The sequence below is a fragment of the Tamandua tetradactyla genome, chromosome 20 (assembly GCF_023851605.1).
Source record: "Tamandua tetradactyla isolate mTamTet1 chromosome 20, mTamTet1.pri, whole genome shotgun sequence".
NCBI classification, from domain to species: Eukaryota; Metazoa; Chordata; class Mammalia; order Pilosa; family Myrmecophagidae; genus Tamandua; species Tamandua tetradactyla.
In genome coordinates, this window is record NC_135346.1 from 63088192 (window position 1) to 63105294 (window position 17103).

General features: G+C 54.8%; 1 protein-coding gene across 1 annotated transcript in view; it reads right to left on the reverse strand.

The window, feature by feature from the left end:
* The window catches only part of WNT3A (Wnt family member 3A), a 58871-nt gene extending 50616 nt beyond the window's left edge, over nucleotides 1–8255 (reverse strand). The window contains exon 1 of the mRNA XM_077138129.1: nucleotides 8151–8255. Coding sequence (XP_076994244.1) covers nucleotides 8151–8221 — 71 coding nt within the window. The 5' untranslated portion in view covers nucleotides 8222–8255. The remainder of the gene's footprint in view (nucleotides 1–8150) is intronic.
* Nucleotides 8256–17103: the final 8848 nt, after the last annotated feature.

The following is a 17103-nucleotide window of genomic DNA, read 5'->3' on the forward strand; positions in this document are numbered from 1 at the left end:
GGCTGGGCGGCAGCAGGGCTGGCCGCTGCCAACTTGGGCCTCCAGCCACGCTGTATGGTGGGGCTGCAGAAGACAAGCTGCGACCGGGACTGGGTCCTGCAGTGGGCTCCTTTCTCAACCCTGCGGCGGTGGACCGAGCCTTCTCCTTAGGCAGCCACAGAGCTTGGGGCCAGAAAGGGTCCACCAAGCTCAAAGCAAGAAGAGGTGGGGTGAGGACCCAGGCACCTGGTGCTTCATGCAGACTTCACAGCTAAAACCTGTGCATCACACCCCCACACCCTCTACTGCCCCCTCTTCCAGGAAGCGTCTGCCCCCCCGCCCCCAGCCCTGCTCATCCCCTTCTCAGAACCTCTGACACTCACCCTGACACTTACTCATCCTGCCTGTATTGTTCTCCTCGCCCTGGGACTCCTGGAGGGCAAGGCCCTGTCTCCTCATGTCCTGCTCTGACACAGGGCTGGGTACTGTGAGACGACACCAACTCTGGGCAGGCTGGAAGGAAGCTGTTCTGCTTCAGACCGGGTGTCCAGGGAGAAGAGGGGGACCTCCTGAGCAAGGTCTCAGGGACCTCGGCTTGCCCATTGTGAGGTCTTCCCTTGCTGATGCAGCGAGTCCCCTGCAGTGCCTGCTGAGACAGCTACACCCCACCCCACCACATGTCCGGAATTGCTATCTCCCAAGTTCAGGCCCCTCCCCCTCCTGCAGAGTGAAGCTTCCACCCTGAGACCTGAGGGCCTCTGAGTGTGGGGCTGTTCGCCAAGCATGACAGGAGTCATCTGTCCCCTGTGACGTGGACACCCCTGGGAGCTTGAGTTCCTACTGTATTGAGGATCCCACCTCCAAAGGTACTGGGCCCTGAGAAGTCCTCCTCTGAGGTTTTGCTTCCTCTTACCCAGCCACCTGGTGGGGTCCCCAGGTGCGGGGCTCTCCACCTCTACACTCTCACTCTTTCCTGTAAGCAACTTGTACTGAACTGCTCTTCTGTCTGTCTGGAAGACCACTCAAGAAAACTGGAGCTTCCTTGGCCCTGGAAATTCTCAGTGTCAGGAGGGCCACTGCAGCTTCTCCGCCCGAGACCTTGCCATCCCCCTCCCCCCAGCTCCTGGATCCCTCCCTTGCACCTCCTCTTCCCCGCGCCAGAGCCTGCGCCAGGATTACTGACACATACTTTGAGCAAGTCCCAGCAGGTGGGCAGAGAGGCTCCTGTGCCCGCGGCCACGCATTTGCCCGCTTCCCTGGCGGCGGCGGCACGTTTCGCCTGGGAAGGAATGTGGAAGCCCGACACCTCCAGCTGGCTCACCTGGGGGGCAAGAGGGAGACTGAGGCAGGGCCCCATCCCTCTGCGCGTCCATGAACATCCAGACTCAGGGATCAGAGAAACTCAGGGAAGTGGGTGAGGGGGATGTGCTCGTGAAAACCTTACATCTGGGTCCCCATGGTTCCCAAAACTCAGGTCACGGAGTACAGTTTCTGTTTTTCCTAGGAAAGGTTTCATTCGTCGTTTGTTCATTCAGAAACCTAAATGGAGCAGCTAGGAGGCAGAGGGGATGAAAGGAAGCATCAAGAAGGGAGTAAGAACTCAGTGCCTACAGTGTCACCTCTGCCCCCCCTCACTGGGGACTTCATGGCCCCCAAATGATGTAGTTCCCATGTATGTCCCTATTTTACAAAGGAGGTCACTGAGCAAAAGCCACGACGCACTCAGATCCCATTGTGAGGGGCCACGGGGCTGGGTGGTAGCCAAATTCTCTGTGACCCGGAGACCCGGGTCCCATCCCACATGTCTGGCTGGTGGAGAAGAGAAGGGAGAAGGCATGCGGAATAAGTCTGTGAGCAGAGAGCTCTTGGATGTGGACAGAGCCGGGTCCAGCTTGATGAGACGGGAGGCTGGGAAACGAAGGAAGAGGGTGGAGCTGGACCCCCAATGAGGGGAGAGTGCTCCTGGCAGCAGAGACACCTGCTACCAAGGGCTCATTGTCACCCGCCTTGGTACAGTGTTAGCCCTTGGCTGAGGACCATCTGTGCGTATAGCACAGTTCTGACAACTAATGGATAAACTGAATTAGCTATAACTGCAACTTAGTGGGATTTAGTAAGCCTTGACAAGGGGACTATTAGCTGTAGCAGGTGGCCTTGGGGAAAGAGTGGGAAGGGACATTTTCCTTTATGAACACCAGATTATCAGGGCTGGCAGAGACCTTAGGGAGGGACATTAAATGGACCTGCTGTCTAGGGGAAGGACATTAGATGGAAATCCTTTCTGGGCAGGGATGTTAGCTGATCTCTCACCTGGGCAAGGACATTAGACAGACCTCTTGTCTGGGCAGGGATGGTGGATGAATCTCCACTCAAGGACATGGACATAAGATGGGCCACCTGTCTTGGCAGGAACTTTAGACAGACCTCCTGTCTGGAAAGGGACTTTAGATGGACGCCCTATCTAGGTAGGGATGTTAGCGGGACCTCCCTTGTGGGCAGGGACTTTAGATGCACAGACAAGTCCTGATGGCGCTCAATCGACCTCTGTTTCTTTACCTTCTGGGACAGACGCTCACTGTGTCCCAATTGCCATTATTGGCAATCACTTTCGTTCTTAGGAATCTACACGGAGCCAAAACCTGCTTCTTTGTCACCTACAGCTTTTGATTATTGTCCTTCCCTCAAGAATCCCAGAGAAGAAGCCTAATCTCCCACCCCGATTGCCTTTCAGACGTGCAGAACACGATTACGTGTTCTCCTGCAAGTTCTCAACAACTGGCAGCCCAGATCCTTCAGCTCCTCTGAAAAGGGGCAAATGCAAAGTCTGACACGTCTCACATGTATGGATGGGGAAGCCGTCCAGGACGGCAAGTCACGTGAAAAGGTCTCACTGACTCAAGGACAACGCAGGCTCTCTGAGTTGGTGGGCTTCAGGCTTCCATGGCAGGTGGGGAAAGAGCTGTCCAAACTAGCTAGGAAGGGACTTCAAAAAAAATTTCCAGTCCATTATTGTCAAATACAGTGAAAAAATGGAAAATACAGCTCTAACGTTTCTAAAAGCACTTATTCTCTCCATCTCCATTTTCCGTTCTGCATGCATGGGTAACAAATGGACAGTTACCGTGGGCCAGCGCTTTGAGCAGCATCAAAAGTTCCACAGACAAAGGAGATGAGTGCAAGCCCTACCTGCTCTGCAGGAATTCACCTGTGCAGAGGGACCTTGCTAGGGCTTGGACTCTGCCCACAAAGACCCTACAGGGGACCCACAGAGCTATTTGAAGGGACATGCGCTGCATCCTATCACTGGTGGGGTTCAGACAGAAGCTGGTGATTTTATACCACAGGCTCATTCTGCAAGAGAGCCTAACCGAAGCAATTTTTGCAGCTCTTTTTTATCCCAAGACTGTATTCATTTATCGATTGTGTTTCTTTACCCTGTTCTTCGAGGTTTATGCAAATCAAATGACGTCATTAAAAAATGGCAACAAATCAAGTGAAACGAAGGGGAGCTGGCCTCAGAAATCTACTGCACTAAAGTATCAGACTTAAATTTGAGTTTTTAAAGAGCCTGACGTGAGAGAGGAGAGATTCTTTCCTCTAGTTTCCAGGTTGGGAAGGAATTTGCCACAGTAGGCTTCTAAAAGGCCTGTTCTGAAGGTTACCAGTCCTTGAGGTATCTGATCACATACCTGGGACATTTGGCTATTTTTGATGATCAGAAGTAATATATTGTGATACGGACACATTTTTCTGCAATTTCTGGTATTTCCCCTTGCAATATGTAAAACAGGCACCCTATTGCCCCTTATATTGTGCAAGGTATGGCGATTTGTGGTTCTGGGAAGGCAACTCTCCCAGTGCCCGTGACATTCCACAAATATGGGGAGTCGACCTTGTGCCTCAATTTGTCTGGTTTTATAGGTTGGCCACAATCTCAAGCAGCCTTGGGGAAAGAATTGTGGAAGAGGGTGGAAGGCAAGGAAAGAGAGGAGACAAAGGCAGGGGGGGCTATGATGGCAGAGCTATCAGAGAGTCTACCCCCTTGCTGGCCCCTCAGCCCTCGGACAGGGCTGTTCTGGGAAGCCACACACTGCAGGCGTGGTGTAGGGGTCAGATGGGGGAAGTGGCTCTGGGCCTCCCACTGTGGCAGGCCCAGATGTCTGAGACGTCTCAAACCCCTTGCTCATGCTCTCCCCTCCATGGGCCTGGGCTAACCTCCACTGGCTTCCTTACTGCCCCCATGCATCCTCCACGCTGTAACTCCTCTGCCCACCAGGTGCTGAGCCCTCACTGACCTGCATCTCCAAATGCCTGTCTGTCCTGATGGAGAGCCCCCACCTCCACCTGCACACAGCTCTCCCAATTCCTGCTCAGCCTGCCGCGGGCCAGGACAAGTGTGGTCACCTGCTCTCCTTAACCCCGCCTGGCAGTGCATCTGGACGGTGCACTTCCGACCAGTGGGAAACCTACCGACGAGAGGACTTGTTTCCATATGGACAGAGGAGACACCATGCCCTGAGTCCAGCACTGGGGGCTGTTCTGCGGGCGGGAAGGAGTTCTCTAGGCAGAGAAGGGCGGGCAGGAGCAATGGCGGGCACACGTGTGAGCACTTTGTGGGTGGCCAGAGAGGAAAGTGGAAGGACCCTGATGGGCCTGGGGGCTTTGCACAGCAATCCACAGCTGGCGTTGTAGAGACTGGTGATCAGTGAAGGTGTTCACGGGCAGTGATGTGACGTTGGAGGGGTTCCCAGGGAGTGGGTAAGAGGCTGCTGAAATAGTCTCATCCTGCAGGCACTGGTGAGGGGACAGATAGCAGGAAAGAGAGTCCCGACAGGGAAGGAATTCCCTCTGCTCCAGAAGGCAGAGGCAATGGGCTGGAAATCACAGGTACCCTGTCACCAAATGTGCTTTTCAGAAAGTTCTCACGGAGGCACCCTGCCTGTAAGACTGGAGGGGAGAGCCCCCAGGCAGGGGACTCACGTTGCTCACAGAGTGCACAGAGGGAACCAGGGAAGCTGGTGGTCTGAAAGGTTAACATGGCAGGTTCAGTGCTGGTCTGGACGCTGGGAATGGGGAGAGGGAGGAGACAAAGTCCAGTACCCAGAGGTGGCCAGTAAAAGGAAGGTGTACTCCAAAGCACACCATCCAGCGCTCATGCCATGTTATTCTCTCCTTGTCCACATGATAAGGAGGGGTGGAAACTCCTCTTAACCCAAATGCCTACCCTAGTGATTTTTAATTTAAAAAGAATCCAGCTCAGATAAGGGATATAGATCACATTTGTGCTGCGCTCTGTGTCTGTCACAGCAGGAGCCCAGAAAAGACACTCCTGAGGTCTCTCCAGCTCTAAACCTTTCTAATCTTAGGACAGAGCTGGGCTGGGGCGTCCCCCTGTGCCTGGGAGCGCTCGGCATTGTCGGGTAACATACTTCCAGGCAGGCCCTGGGAGGCAGCGGGGGCCGTTCAGATTCCCACACGGCACTGCCAGTGACACCTCGCCTCTCTCCCTCCACCCTCCCACCAAGAGCCACACTAACTTCAAAAGCCTAATTGCCCCTGATTTGGGCTGTTTCCTGGTTTTGTTTCTCCAGGTGAGGAAGTCCTGCTCGGTTTCACTTTCATATGCGATCAGCCACAATAATGGCCCAACTGCAAGTGGCGGCAGCGGTGGAATCGCGTTTGGGAAGAAGCAACGGGGGCGTGTGCCTTTATTTCGGGGAGGGTGGGTGAAACAAAGGAGCCAATTAGGATGGCAAGGGTGAAGGTGAGAAGTTATAAAGCAACGCTCCCGGCAGGTCTGGAGCTTCCAGCTGTCGGGCAACTGGCACTTGCTCTCACACCAAAGCCCCCTCCCGGGATTGGAGGAGTCTTCCTCTGGGGGCAGGAGAGAGGCTCTCATGCAGAGGGTGCCAGCTAAGATAGAAACCACACCCCTCACCCTGCTATTAAATTTTATAACGTTATGCCATCTGCCTTTCCAGTGTTTATTCTCTCTGACTTTACCATGGCTTTCTGTTTCTTTTTTTTTCCCTGTGGAGGAGCCTGCGAGGTCTCCTCTCTGTCCTGTGTGTGTGTGAGAGACAGAGAGAGAGAGAGGGAGAGGAGAGCATGTCCATCCCCTGTCCAGTGCCCTGGGGGACAGGGAAGGAAGGGGGGCGGCTCAGGGGCTGAGTGGTCTTGTCCTCAGGGAACCAGCCTCCCGCGAGGTGAACAGCGTCTGCCTCAGAAGCATATTCTCAGGAAACTGAGTGAGAATCCTACTGAGAACAAAGTGTGAGGTAGGGGACAAGGTGGTCCTTGCTACCCTACCCCATCACTATAGATGGGGTTCCCCCTGGAACCAGAGGGTTGCTCTAAGCTCTTGATGGGGTTGAGGTTGCTCAGAAGGCGCGATGGGTGAAGAAGTACAGAGGGGAAGGAAACTCCCTTTCCTCTCTCTCCTCACCTGGAGAATGTCCCTTCGGACCTGCGGTTCGCTCGGCGCCCATTCAGATGGAACCGTTTTGCAGCCCCCGGTGATAAGGGTAGAGATGCAAGGCCAGGGGCCCTCCGGGCTGACAGTACCTGCCTGTCCCCGGGTCACCAGGACAAAGATCCCAGGGAGCTGGTTAGCCAGGAGGCTGGTGACAGGGCCCCTTTTTTAATGGGAGGAGTGCGGGGGCGAAAGGCGCTTCCTTTTGGGCGCAGGAATGCGGCGGTGGCGGCGGGTTCTAATTAGCAGCCTGGGCCGGGGACAGCGAGGCCGGCCCACCCGGCTCTCCCGGCCACGCTCCCCCACCCCCAATCTTCTCCCTGCGGCTGGGCGACGACTCCGGCGAGGCTGGTGCCGCGCTGTGGCTGTGACGGCGCGCGGCCCGGCGCTGGCGCGGGTCGCGGAAGCGCTTCCCCGCACCCTCTTCCAGGCCGGTCGCCGAGCGCGCGGGGCCGCCGCAGCCCACCTCGGCGGGGGGCTGCGGACAGACCCTGCGCGCCCCCCATCCCCGGCGTGCCGACTCCTGAACCATCTCCACCAAGAGAAAAATTATTGTCGGATTAGATGTACTTGGGCTCGCCCCGTCTCTCAACCCCTTTTCCCTCGGCGTAATTATTATAATTCCAACAAGCCGACGGAGTGGGCTCCTGCAGGCGGGGTGGGGAGGTGCGCATACGTTCGTGGGGAGGCTTCTCTCCAACCGCGGCCCTGGGCCCCTCGGCGCCCGCATTCCTCCCACTTCTGTTCGTACAATCCTGGGCATCTCAGATCGCCCCACGCCCGCCACGGCTGGCGTCCGACTCTGGGCGACCCTTGCCGCAGCGGGCTCTGCAGAACTGGATGGTCACTTTAACACCCACTCCCACACGTGCAATCGAGGGGGGAGTCGGGAGAGCTCTTCCTGTGGTTTAACTGTCCGTGCACCGCCGGACTTAGGAGGGTCCGTCCCAGATGTGGATCCTAGGAGCCCCTCACTCGGGAGCCCTCAGACCTGATGCTCTTCTCCCTCCTTCTCTCTCTCCAGCAGCCCCCTCCTTGCCACCGCGGTCCAGGCAGGGGGCTAGCAGAGAGAGTCCCTCGTAACACCCCGGGCCGGAGAGCCGGGAGCTCAGGAGGGAGACCCCCGACAAGGTGCCGAGGTGATAGCCCCAGCGCTCCCCCCTGACTCCCCGCCGGGTCCCAGCTGTCTTTACGTAACTTCACTGCTCCGAGCTGTTCGGTCTTGTCTTACCGACTTTGTTTTAATGTGTAGTGTGTGTGTGTGTGTGCGTGCGTGCAAGATATGGTCCTTAAAGAAAGTCTCCAGCTAACAACCTCTCTTTCCCCCCGCGTTGCTTCTGGCTCGCCCTCCCATCTTTTCTTAATGTCTCTTGGTCAAAGACTGCCTCCGCGTCAGGGTCGCTGCCTCACCCCAGCCCACTGCGGGCCGGCCCGACGCCGCGGACAGCTAGGACCTACAGGTCCTTAACCTGGCCCTCCAAGCCCGGGGAATCAAAGCCCCCCGGAAGCTCCGCCACCCGGGGCCCAGCCGCGGCCCGAACAGGTCGAAAGTGGCCGCCAAGGAAAACAAGCCGCCCGCGGTCCGAGCGGAGCGGGAGGCGCAGATCGCCGGCCACCGGGCCACCGTGGGGGCCCTGAGGTTGGGGGGCGGGACAGGGACGGGACAGACGCGTGGAAGACGCGTGGAAGACTCACTCACCACCAGATAGGGTAGCTGCCCAATGCCTGCTTCAGGCCGCAGAGAAATAAGAAGTATCCCAGCGGGGCCATCGCCGGGCGGGAGAGAGCGGATGGCCGGGAGTCCGCCCCGAGAGCGCGGGCGCCGGGGCGGGCCGGGCCCTGGAAGCTGGCGCGGCGGCCGTGGGGTGCGCGGGGTGCGCGGGTGTGCACGGGTGTGCACGGATGTGCGCGGGTGTGAGCCGGTGCGCGGGCTCCGAGGGCGGCGCTGCGCCAGGTGGGCCGGCGGCCGGGCAGCGGGCCGGGGCCCGGGGCGGCGCGGGGCGGCGGGGGCGTGGCAGCGCCGCGGGGGGCGCCCGCTGGGGCCGGGGCGGGGCGGACAGGGGGCGGGCCAGGTCCTCAGAGCTGGCTTGGCGGCGGCGCTGGCCCCTCCCGCGGCCGCAGGGTGCGCGGGTGTGCACTGGGTGCGCCGGGCGCACGGGCTCCCAGGGCTGCGCCGGTCGAGTGCACCTACGGCCGGGCAGTTGGCTCGGCCGCCGGCGGCACCCGACGACGGGGGCGGGGCCGCGGCGCGGGGATGGGCAGGAGGCTTCCACCCGGGACAGGGTGGGGCGGCATGGTAGGCAGGCGGCGCCCAAGGGCATCCGTTGCCCGCGTCCCCTCGGGAATCTCGAGTGGAGACCTTGGTTTCCAACTCCTCGCGCCTTCCGCACGCCTTAAGACGCGCTGTCCCCCTCTAGCTCCCGCTGTGTCGCGCGCCACTGGGATCTCTGTCCCTTGCCCTCGTTCATCCCCTTGGCCTCGGAGACCCTTTGTCCGCTTGTCTGCTCACGGCTGGAACCCCTTCGTTGGGCCTGGGCTGCCCTGGCAGCTCGGTGGATAGAGAGGGTTCTGACCGGGCGTGGCTTGCTCCAGGGAGATCACCCGAGTGGGTGTCTAGCTGCGAGTTTGCAGGGCACGTCTGGGAAAGAGTCGAACTCTGAATCCCAGATATTGACCCCTTACCTTGTCCCTCAAGCACACCCCACCAGGAAAGAGACTTTCCGGACGGTGGCGGGGCTGCCTCGGTGCAAGCCTCCGGGAGGAGAGGCCCCTGCAAGCTGGGTTATCCAGACCGCAGAGTCTGTTCCCCGAGGCTGGCCGTGAAGGCGGACTGGCTGGTTCCAACTGTAGCCTCTTCAGCCAGAAGGAATGTCTGACAAGTTTGGTAAGCCCTATGATTTTGCTGATGGGGAAAGGGAAACCCAGAGAAGGGAAGTGACTTAACCAGCGTCACATGGAGTGAATAGGTACTTCTCCAGCTTCTGGTCTTGGTGCGCCTTCCTTCGGCCACCCTGCCCTCTATTTGCATATTCAGCTGCAGCCCAGGGAGATGGTTGGGGGAGCTTCCTTATTTGGGGAGGAACAGATCTAAGTCAGGAAGTGTCCCCCAGATCTCTCCTGGCTACCGGGTGACAGTAACCGGTCCACAGAGGCTTTCCCATCCCACGCTATTTTCCGTCTCACAGTTATGTCCTGATGTGGCTTAGCAGGAATTCATGTGGTCCTTTTAGAGCTGGGGTAGAAGCTGGGAGAAGACATGCAGATCCCAGCTGGGCCTGGGAATCAGAATTTGAGACCCTTTTAAGAGTTCTTTTTTTTTTTTTTTTGCTACCGACTTATTTCCTCCCCCTGAGCCCCCAGAGCATGGCCTCATGGTGTAGTCTGCAGAGTGGGAGCAGCAGGGAGAAGCCTTGGGCAAGTCATGTGGCCGCTCTGTGTGGTTCTGGAGGGCATGGAGGGAGGTGTAGGCAATACCTGGCTTGGCCCACCCATCCAGTTGGGCACAAGTAAGAGGCATCCTGCGAGCCCACAGCATGCTGTGTGCCTCCTCCCTGCTCCCTGCCTTGTTTTCCCCATCTGTGAAGGAACCCCATGGGGTTGGGAATGTCTCGAGGGCTGTTGTCACTTAAGAGAAGTCTCCTTCCGTCATGCACAGCCCTTGGGATCCAGTTAAGTCCATGCATGCCCTGTTCCCTCTACCCCTTCTTTGAGTCACTGCATGACCCCTCCCTCAGAGGGAAGGGGGGCAGAATTCTGGAATGAAGTGAGGTGGGGAGGGAGGGGGGCTGGCCCGGCCCCTCCTCCTCCTCTGGACTTTCCCTCTCTCTCGGTGAAAATCCCACCCAATTATAGCATTACTGGGGGAACCCAGACTTGTGGGAGTGGGGTGGGGGCCAAGCCTGAGGCGGGCGGGCAGGCGGGCTCCCTCCTCCACCTCCCCAGCTGTGGAGCCTGAGGATTAGAGCTTTTGGAGCAGGGGTGCAGCAGAGGGGGCCTGCCTCAGCACACACAATGGGGGCAGGGTGTAGCTGAGCCCGCCAGGACAGCCCTTCACCCCATGTGAGGAACCTCTGCAAGGCAGAGAAGGCAGAGAACTGAGAAGGTGTGCGTTGCCTTCCTCATTCTTTCCCTCCCTCCTGCCCATTCTCTCTGCTTCTTGCTTCTCTGTCACTCTCTGCATCATTAGGCTTCCTGCCTTCTCTGCCTGTGCTGAAACGGTGGCAATGAGCAGGCGGCTGTGACGGCGGGACTACCCTTGGAGCGGGCCAGAGATTCCACATCGTGCAGGTGAAAGAAAGGGAGGCAAAGGGACCGAAAAGCCGGGGCTCTGCCTCCACTTGAGTTCTCAGAGAGCTAAGCCCCACCTCAGGGATAGCCAGCTCCCAGGGGAGGCTCCCTTTTCTGGAGAATTCACGGAGGAGCTAGCTGGCAGAGTGTCTTCAGGGTGCTCTGCAGTGGGAGGAGAGAGAGGAGGCTGGGAGGTGGGGTCCTCCCACAAGTCGACAGGATTGCCTCCCATGTGCCAGACCCCTGCAATGTGCTGTTCGTGCCCCCCTCAGCTCCTCCCCCTCCCCCGGCAGACTTCGGGAGCAGCTGAATATCGGGGTGGTGTGGAGCAGAGTGCCATGCAGAGGGGGCAAGGCAGAAGACTGGGTCCTGGATTTTGGGCATTTGGGGTCTGGCCAAGTCAGGCCCACAGGAGGCAACTATTAAGACCTGCTGGGGACCCCATTTACTGGAAACTGTCTAGGACTCTCAGAGTCTGATTTCACAGGGAAACGGTGGCCATCCCATCCTGCCTGAGCCGAGATTCCCACAAGCCCTAGAGGATGCAGGTCTAGGAATTCAGGAAAGGGATGCTTCTCTCATACTTGAGTGTGAGAATCTGCCACTTGACTTTAGGATAAGGTCCACATGCCTTAGCCTGTCTTTGTTTCTGTGGCCATGCTCACTGTGGCTCTAGTCCCCCTTCGGCCAGCTGGTACCCCTCTTAAGACGCCACTGCAGGGGAGGGGCCCCTCCTGGCAATGCCCCCTGCCACTCTTCGGCTGCAACAATGAGCGTGACCCAGGTGGATCTGCTGCCCGAGAGCAGGGTTGGGTAATCACCTGGTGCAGAGGTGGGGAGGCTGGGGCCTCTGATGAGCAGTCCACTTTCTGAAAAGGTTGCATTCCCCCTCTCTGGCCGTGCTTTCAGATATCAGGTGAGACTTTGGGGGGGGGTCATTCTTTACTGGGTGGGGGTGTATGGGAAGCCAGGATTTCAGAAACTCACCATTTAATCGTCCATTTCCTTTTCCCCCCTTCTTCTGAGTACAAAAAGACATTGGCGGAGCAACGAAAAGGGTCTTGGCAGCAACAGAGATTTGAGACTCAGGTAGCTCCATGAGTGAGGACCCAGGGGTGGGGCCGCTGGCAGCCAGCAGGTGGGGGTTCAGAATGGGATCTTGGCACAGAAGAGACAGCACCCCCACCCTGGACCTAGTTTAGTTAAGTTCTTTCCAGAAGCTTTCCCTGCCTGGTCACCACACCCTGGCCCACTGCGTGGGGTCTTGATATACTCAGTTCACAGGTGGGGAAGAGGATGGCTTCCCTCCAGGAGGTCTCGGTCATTTTCCCACAACACCTTAGATCCAAAGCAATAACCAACAGTTGTGTTTACTAAGTAGTCGGGTCCAAAAAACTCAATAAGTATTTGTGTGCTAACAACTTAGGAGCCATTTGAAGAATGGCCATCACGTAAGTTACAATTTTAAAAATAATATTTTTATTTCATTCTCAGATAACTGAAGTTACTTGCCCTGCTGGGCCCAGAATGCATTCCAAATCCGGGAGTCAGCCCAGGTAGTCACCCTCATTTTCTCCCATGATTTCATGCGGTGCTTACTTTTTATCATAGCAATAGCCCCAACCCCAGCTTCACTAAAGAGGGATATCTCCAAAAGGAATGCAGTGTGATCTATGTGAAAGTTCAGCTACCTCAGGTCAGTAGGTGACCACAGATGGTGGGTGCTGCTGGGTCTCTCGAACATTTAAAATAGGTTGCAGTGCCCCAAGTCACCTTGGCCCACAGTTTGGGAATTGCAGCTCTAAAGAGAGCAGCCGTGTAGGCCCAAGAAGCATGAGTCAGCAGAACTCAGAAAATGTGCCCAGCCCCACACTTTTCCCGGAGCACACACACATGCGCTCACAGCTTCAGGTGATGCATCCTCCAGGACAGACATTGTCTGCCTCTCACCTATCTGTGGGCATACGTTTGTCTGCCCATTTGTTTCTCTTCTCCCATAAATTTCTGTCATACACTCAATGAGCCCTCCTGTGCAGTGCAAGTTGCTCCTTTTTGCTTCTCTTTCTCTTTTGCTCTGCTCCTTCTCTGTCATTGCTGGCTCAACAGTCACCTTCCCATGTAACCATCCTGCCTGTAAGTCCTTGTCCCAGGCTCGGCTCCTAAAAGAAGCCGGTGGTGCCTCTGGGGGTTAAGGGTTTCGACATGGGTTCTCTGTACCTGTCTCCTCATCTGCAAACGAAGGTAACTGCCTACTTACTCCTCAGGGCGAGGTAAAAAGAGCTTTGAGGCTGCGTTTGCTACTGATTGTGCCCTGTGCCCAGAATTCCTGAGCCAAAATATGCCACAGCCTCCAGTGCGGGAGCTGAAGCTTGAACTCAGGACTGTCTGCTTCCGGGGGCCATCCTTTTGCTCCCGGGTGTTGCTGCATCTGTGATTTGTGTATCTGCAGCTTCCAGACTATGACTCCACCATGCATATACAGCTTTCTGTCTTCCCATGATTCAGATCTCTGTTTGGACCTGTCTTGCTTGCCCTTTGGCCCCTGTTCAGGTGGGCCACTGTCACTGCTTGGCCCTGTCCTGCATGCATGTGGATCATCTGAGTCCCTCTGCCTCCTCAGCCCCTCCTGGCACCCCTGGACACAAGTTCCTACAGCCTCCAACTTACACGTCAGTGTGTCTTTGGTAAGGATCCACTGGCTCTGTGTTTTGTCTTGTCCTTCCTGTTGGTGCATATATTTCTTTCTTAGTTTGCGGTTATATTTCTATTTGAAAAGCCTCTCTTCCTCTCCAATCCAGATCATTTGTCATATTTCACTTCCTTTTTGTTCTCCAGGAGGTCATTGTTGTGAGGGTAGGTGGCTGGATCAGATGACTTTGGCAGGGTCCCTTGAGTCTTCTGAGCTACCTACCATGCATGTCTGGTACTCAGCTAAGTGCTGTGTGGACATCATCTTATTTAGTCCCGTGGTGGAGGGACGCATATGACACCAGGCTTCCAGGTGAAGTAGCCAAGAATCAGCGAGGGAAAGCCACATTTCCAGTCTTCCCAGGGAGAAGGGACTCAGGATGGGATTTTCAGTCTCTCTGACTCCGATACTTTTATGAAATTAATCATGCCCCCCACAAACCATGTTCAAGCCCCAACCCCAGTCCTGTGAGTATGAACCCATTTGTAAATCGAACTTTGAACATGCTATTCAGATGAGGCCAGGTTGGGCCTTAATCCACAATGACTAGAGTCTTTATAAGCAGAGGAACGCAGAGGATATGACAAAGTGCCAGGTGATGGAGGCAGAGATGGAGCCACCACAAGAACGGCACAGATTTTGGAGGTGTGGCTTGCCCATACCTTCTAGCCTTCCAGATTTTGGAATCTAAGGATTATTTTAGGGAAGACATAGGCTCAAAGTTTTAGAACCATGAGAGAATAGGATTCTTAGGTAAAAATCACAGAATTGTGGAGTTTTGGAATCATGGGCTCTTGTCACCGACTGTTAGGGTCTGTGATTAGGTGGCCCGTGCTCAGGACTTCATATGGAGCCTGCAACCCGAGCTCTCAGGTCTTGGCTCACATCTGGAGAATGAGGGCGTTGAACTTCCCATTGGAAACAAAGCGTTGAATTCATACATTAATTCATTCATTCATAATTCCGAAGCATTTCAGTCATCTGCAGTGTTTTAGGTGCACTGTGACAGCAGGCGGATTTGGCCATTTGTGTTTAGAAAGCCGCTGGCTCCAGTTTGGCTTCTGAGCCAACACTGCCGCCGTGTGGCGATCCTGGGACTACAGTGGGTCCGAAGTGGGTCTGAAGTGCCAACTTGGGGTCTCTCCTGGGTCCTCCAAGGGAGGCTGGGCCCGTTCTGGGCCAAGCTGGGGGTGGCGTCAGCAAAATTTCTTCTCCACCACTCACCCCTTGAGCCGCCTCTGTGTCGCATCCGTCTCTCAACAATACAGGGACAGCAGACCCCATTACCATGAGAGGAGAACTTGCTGTGTGCTGGGACCCGTGTGGGGCTTTTGGGTGACCTCAATGAACTTCATGCCACTTATAGACGTGGTTAGAGAGATCAGGTATGAGGTCTGCAGGGCCATCATTCAACATAGGTGTGTGGTTCCCAGCCTGTGTCCTTCTCAGCACCGGAGACCCTCATCTCTACTTTGTTCACCCCACACTCCTGGTCCACATTGTGTTCACAGAATGGGCACAGTTGTTCTCTCTTGAGAACAGGGCCTGGGACAAAGACTTGCAGGCAAGGAGTTTATTTGGAAAGGTGACCCAGGGACCAGAAGAGAGGGATGAGGAGAGTAGAAGAGAAGGAGGGAGAGTTGGTATAAGAATGCACTGCTGAGTAAGCAGTGGTGCTGGATCTTGCTGGACCCTCCTAAGGCACTCGTGAGGGCCCAGTGGCTGTTAGGAGCATGTACTTATCTACTGGCCTCCATCTACCTGGTCCAGGAGGCTTACGGCATAGCCTCTCCCCAATCCCTTGTGCTGAAAGCAGCTGAAGTGAGACGCTGTCCAGCTGCCTTTGTGCAAGGCCCTGGCTGCCTGGCTGGAGTGAGAGGTGAGCCTGAGAGTGTCCAGGCTTTCTCACTGGCCATTTCCTTTGACTGCTTCTGCTTTTTGCTTCACTGAGACTTGATGTTTGTTCCCATGAGGTCATCAGCCCCTTCCTGGGCCTCTACTATTTCTTTCAAAAATTCCAATGCAACTCCTTCCTCCTCATTCTCAACAGGCACGTCTAGTCTCCTGTTTCAGTGAGGAAAACCAAGCCACCGCCTTCCCACTGTCACAACCTGTGGATGAGTCTCGATTTCTCCAGGCTCAGAGGATGAAATTTTCCAGCTAGTCAAGGCAGTTCAGTAATGCATTGTTCTCATTCCTTCCAAGCCCTCTGATGGCTTAGCAACCATCCATTCTCTCTCCTAAATCTTCCACATTTCTCTCTGTGCTAACTCCTGCCTCCTAGTTCAGAAGCTTCCTTGAAACTCACGCCTCTCCCAGACTAAAACACAATAGCAAACTTGACCCAGCTTTTCTAACTTGTTTCTGGTTTCTCTCGTTTAAGCAGCCTGAAGGAATGCTCCTCCTCTTGCTCTCTGCAAACCTTGTTTGTTTGTTTTTAACTTTTTTTTGTATAGTATAACATATATACAAAACAAAGAAATAGAAAGCAATAGTTTTCAAAGCACTCTTCAAAAAGTGGTTACAGGACAGATCCCAGAGTTTGTCATGGGCTACAATATGATCTTCTCATATTCTTCCTTCTAGCTGTTCTAGAATATAGGAGGCTAGAGGGCTTAAATACTTTTTTATCATCACAATAGACCTTTTTTCCTTCTTTTTATTGTGAACAATAACATATATAGAAAAACACTAACAATTTCAAAGCACAGCACCACGATTAGTTGTAGAACATATTTCAGATTTTGACATGGGTTACAATTTCATAATTTCACAATTTTAGGTTTTTACTTCTAGCTGCTCTAAAATACTGGAGACTAAAAGAGATATCAGTTTAATGATTAAGCATTCATATTCATTTGTTAAGTCCTATCTTCTATGTATAATTCCACCATCACCTTTGATCTTTCCATACCTCTCATTGGGGTTGTTTGGGCTATGGCAATTCTAAATTTTTGATATTGGAAGGGTCTGTCACTAATATGGAGTAGGAAGATGGAACTATCTGATGTTCTGGAGAGGCTGGTCTAGGTTTCAGGACTTATCTGGACCAAGGACTTATCTGAAGGCTGTAGGTTTCTGGAAAGTTACTCTAGTGCCGGGGACCCTTCTGGAATGTTATAAATTGCTGTAGGTGTTCTTTAGGATTGACTGGAATGCTCCTGGTTGGGAGTTGGCAGGTTATGATAAGTAGCAAGGTCTACATGAAGATTGTGTTAGAGCAACCTCCAGAGTAGCCTCTCGACTCTATTTGAACTCCTCTGCCACTGATACTTTATTAATTACATTTCTTTTCCCCCTGGTCAGGGGGAATTGTTGATCCCACGGTGCCAGGTCTGGATTCATCCCTGGGAGTCATCTCCCATGTCACCAGGAAGACTTTCACCCCTGGATGTCTTGTGCCACATAGGGGTGAGGGCAGTCATTTCACTTGCAGAGTTGGGCTTAGAGAGACTGAGTCCACATCTGAGCAACAACAGAGGTCCTCCAGAAGTAACTCTTAGGCATGCCTATAGGTAGTCTAAGCTTCTGTGCTACCTACATAAGCTTCACAAGAGTAAGCCTCATGATCGAGGGCATGGCCTATTGATTTGGGTGTCCCTAAAGTTTGACACTGTATCTGGCGATTCTCTGATGGTAAGGTTTAATAGTTCCATAGTTTTTCTCCCCTCCTTCA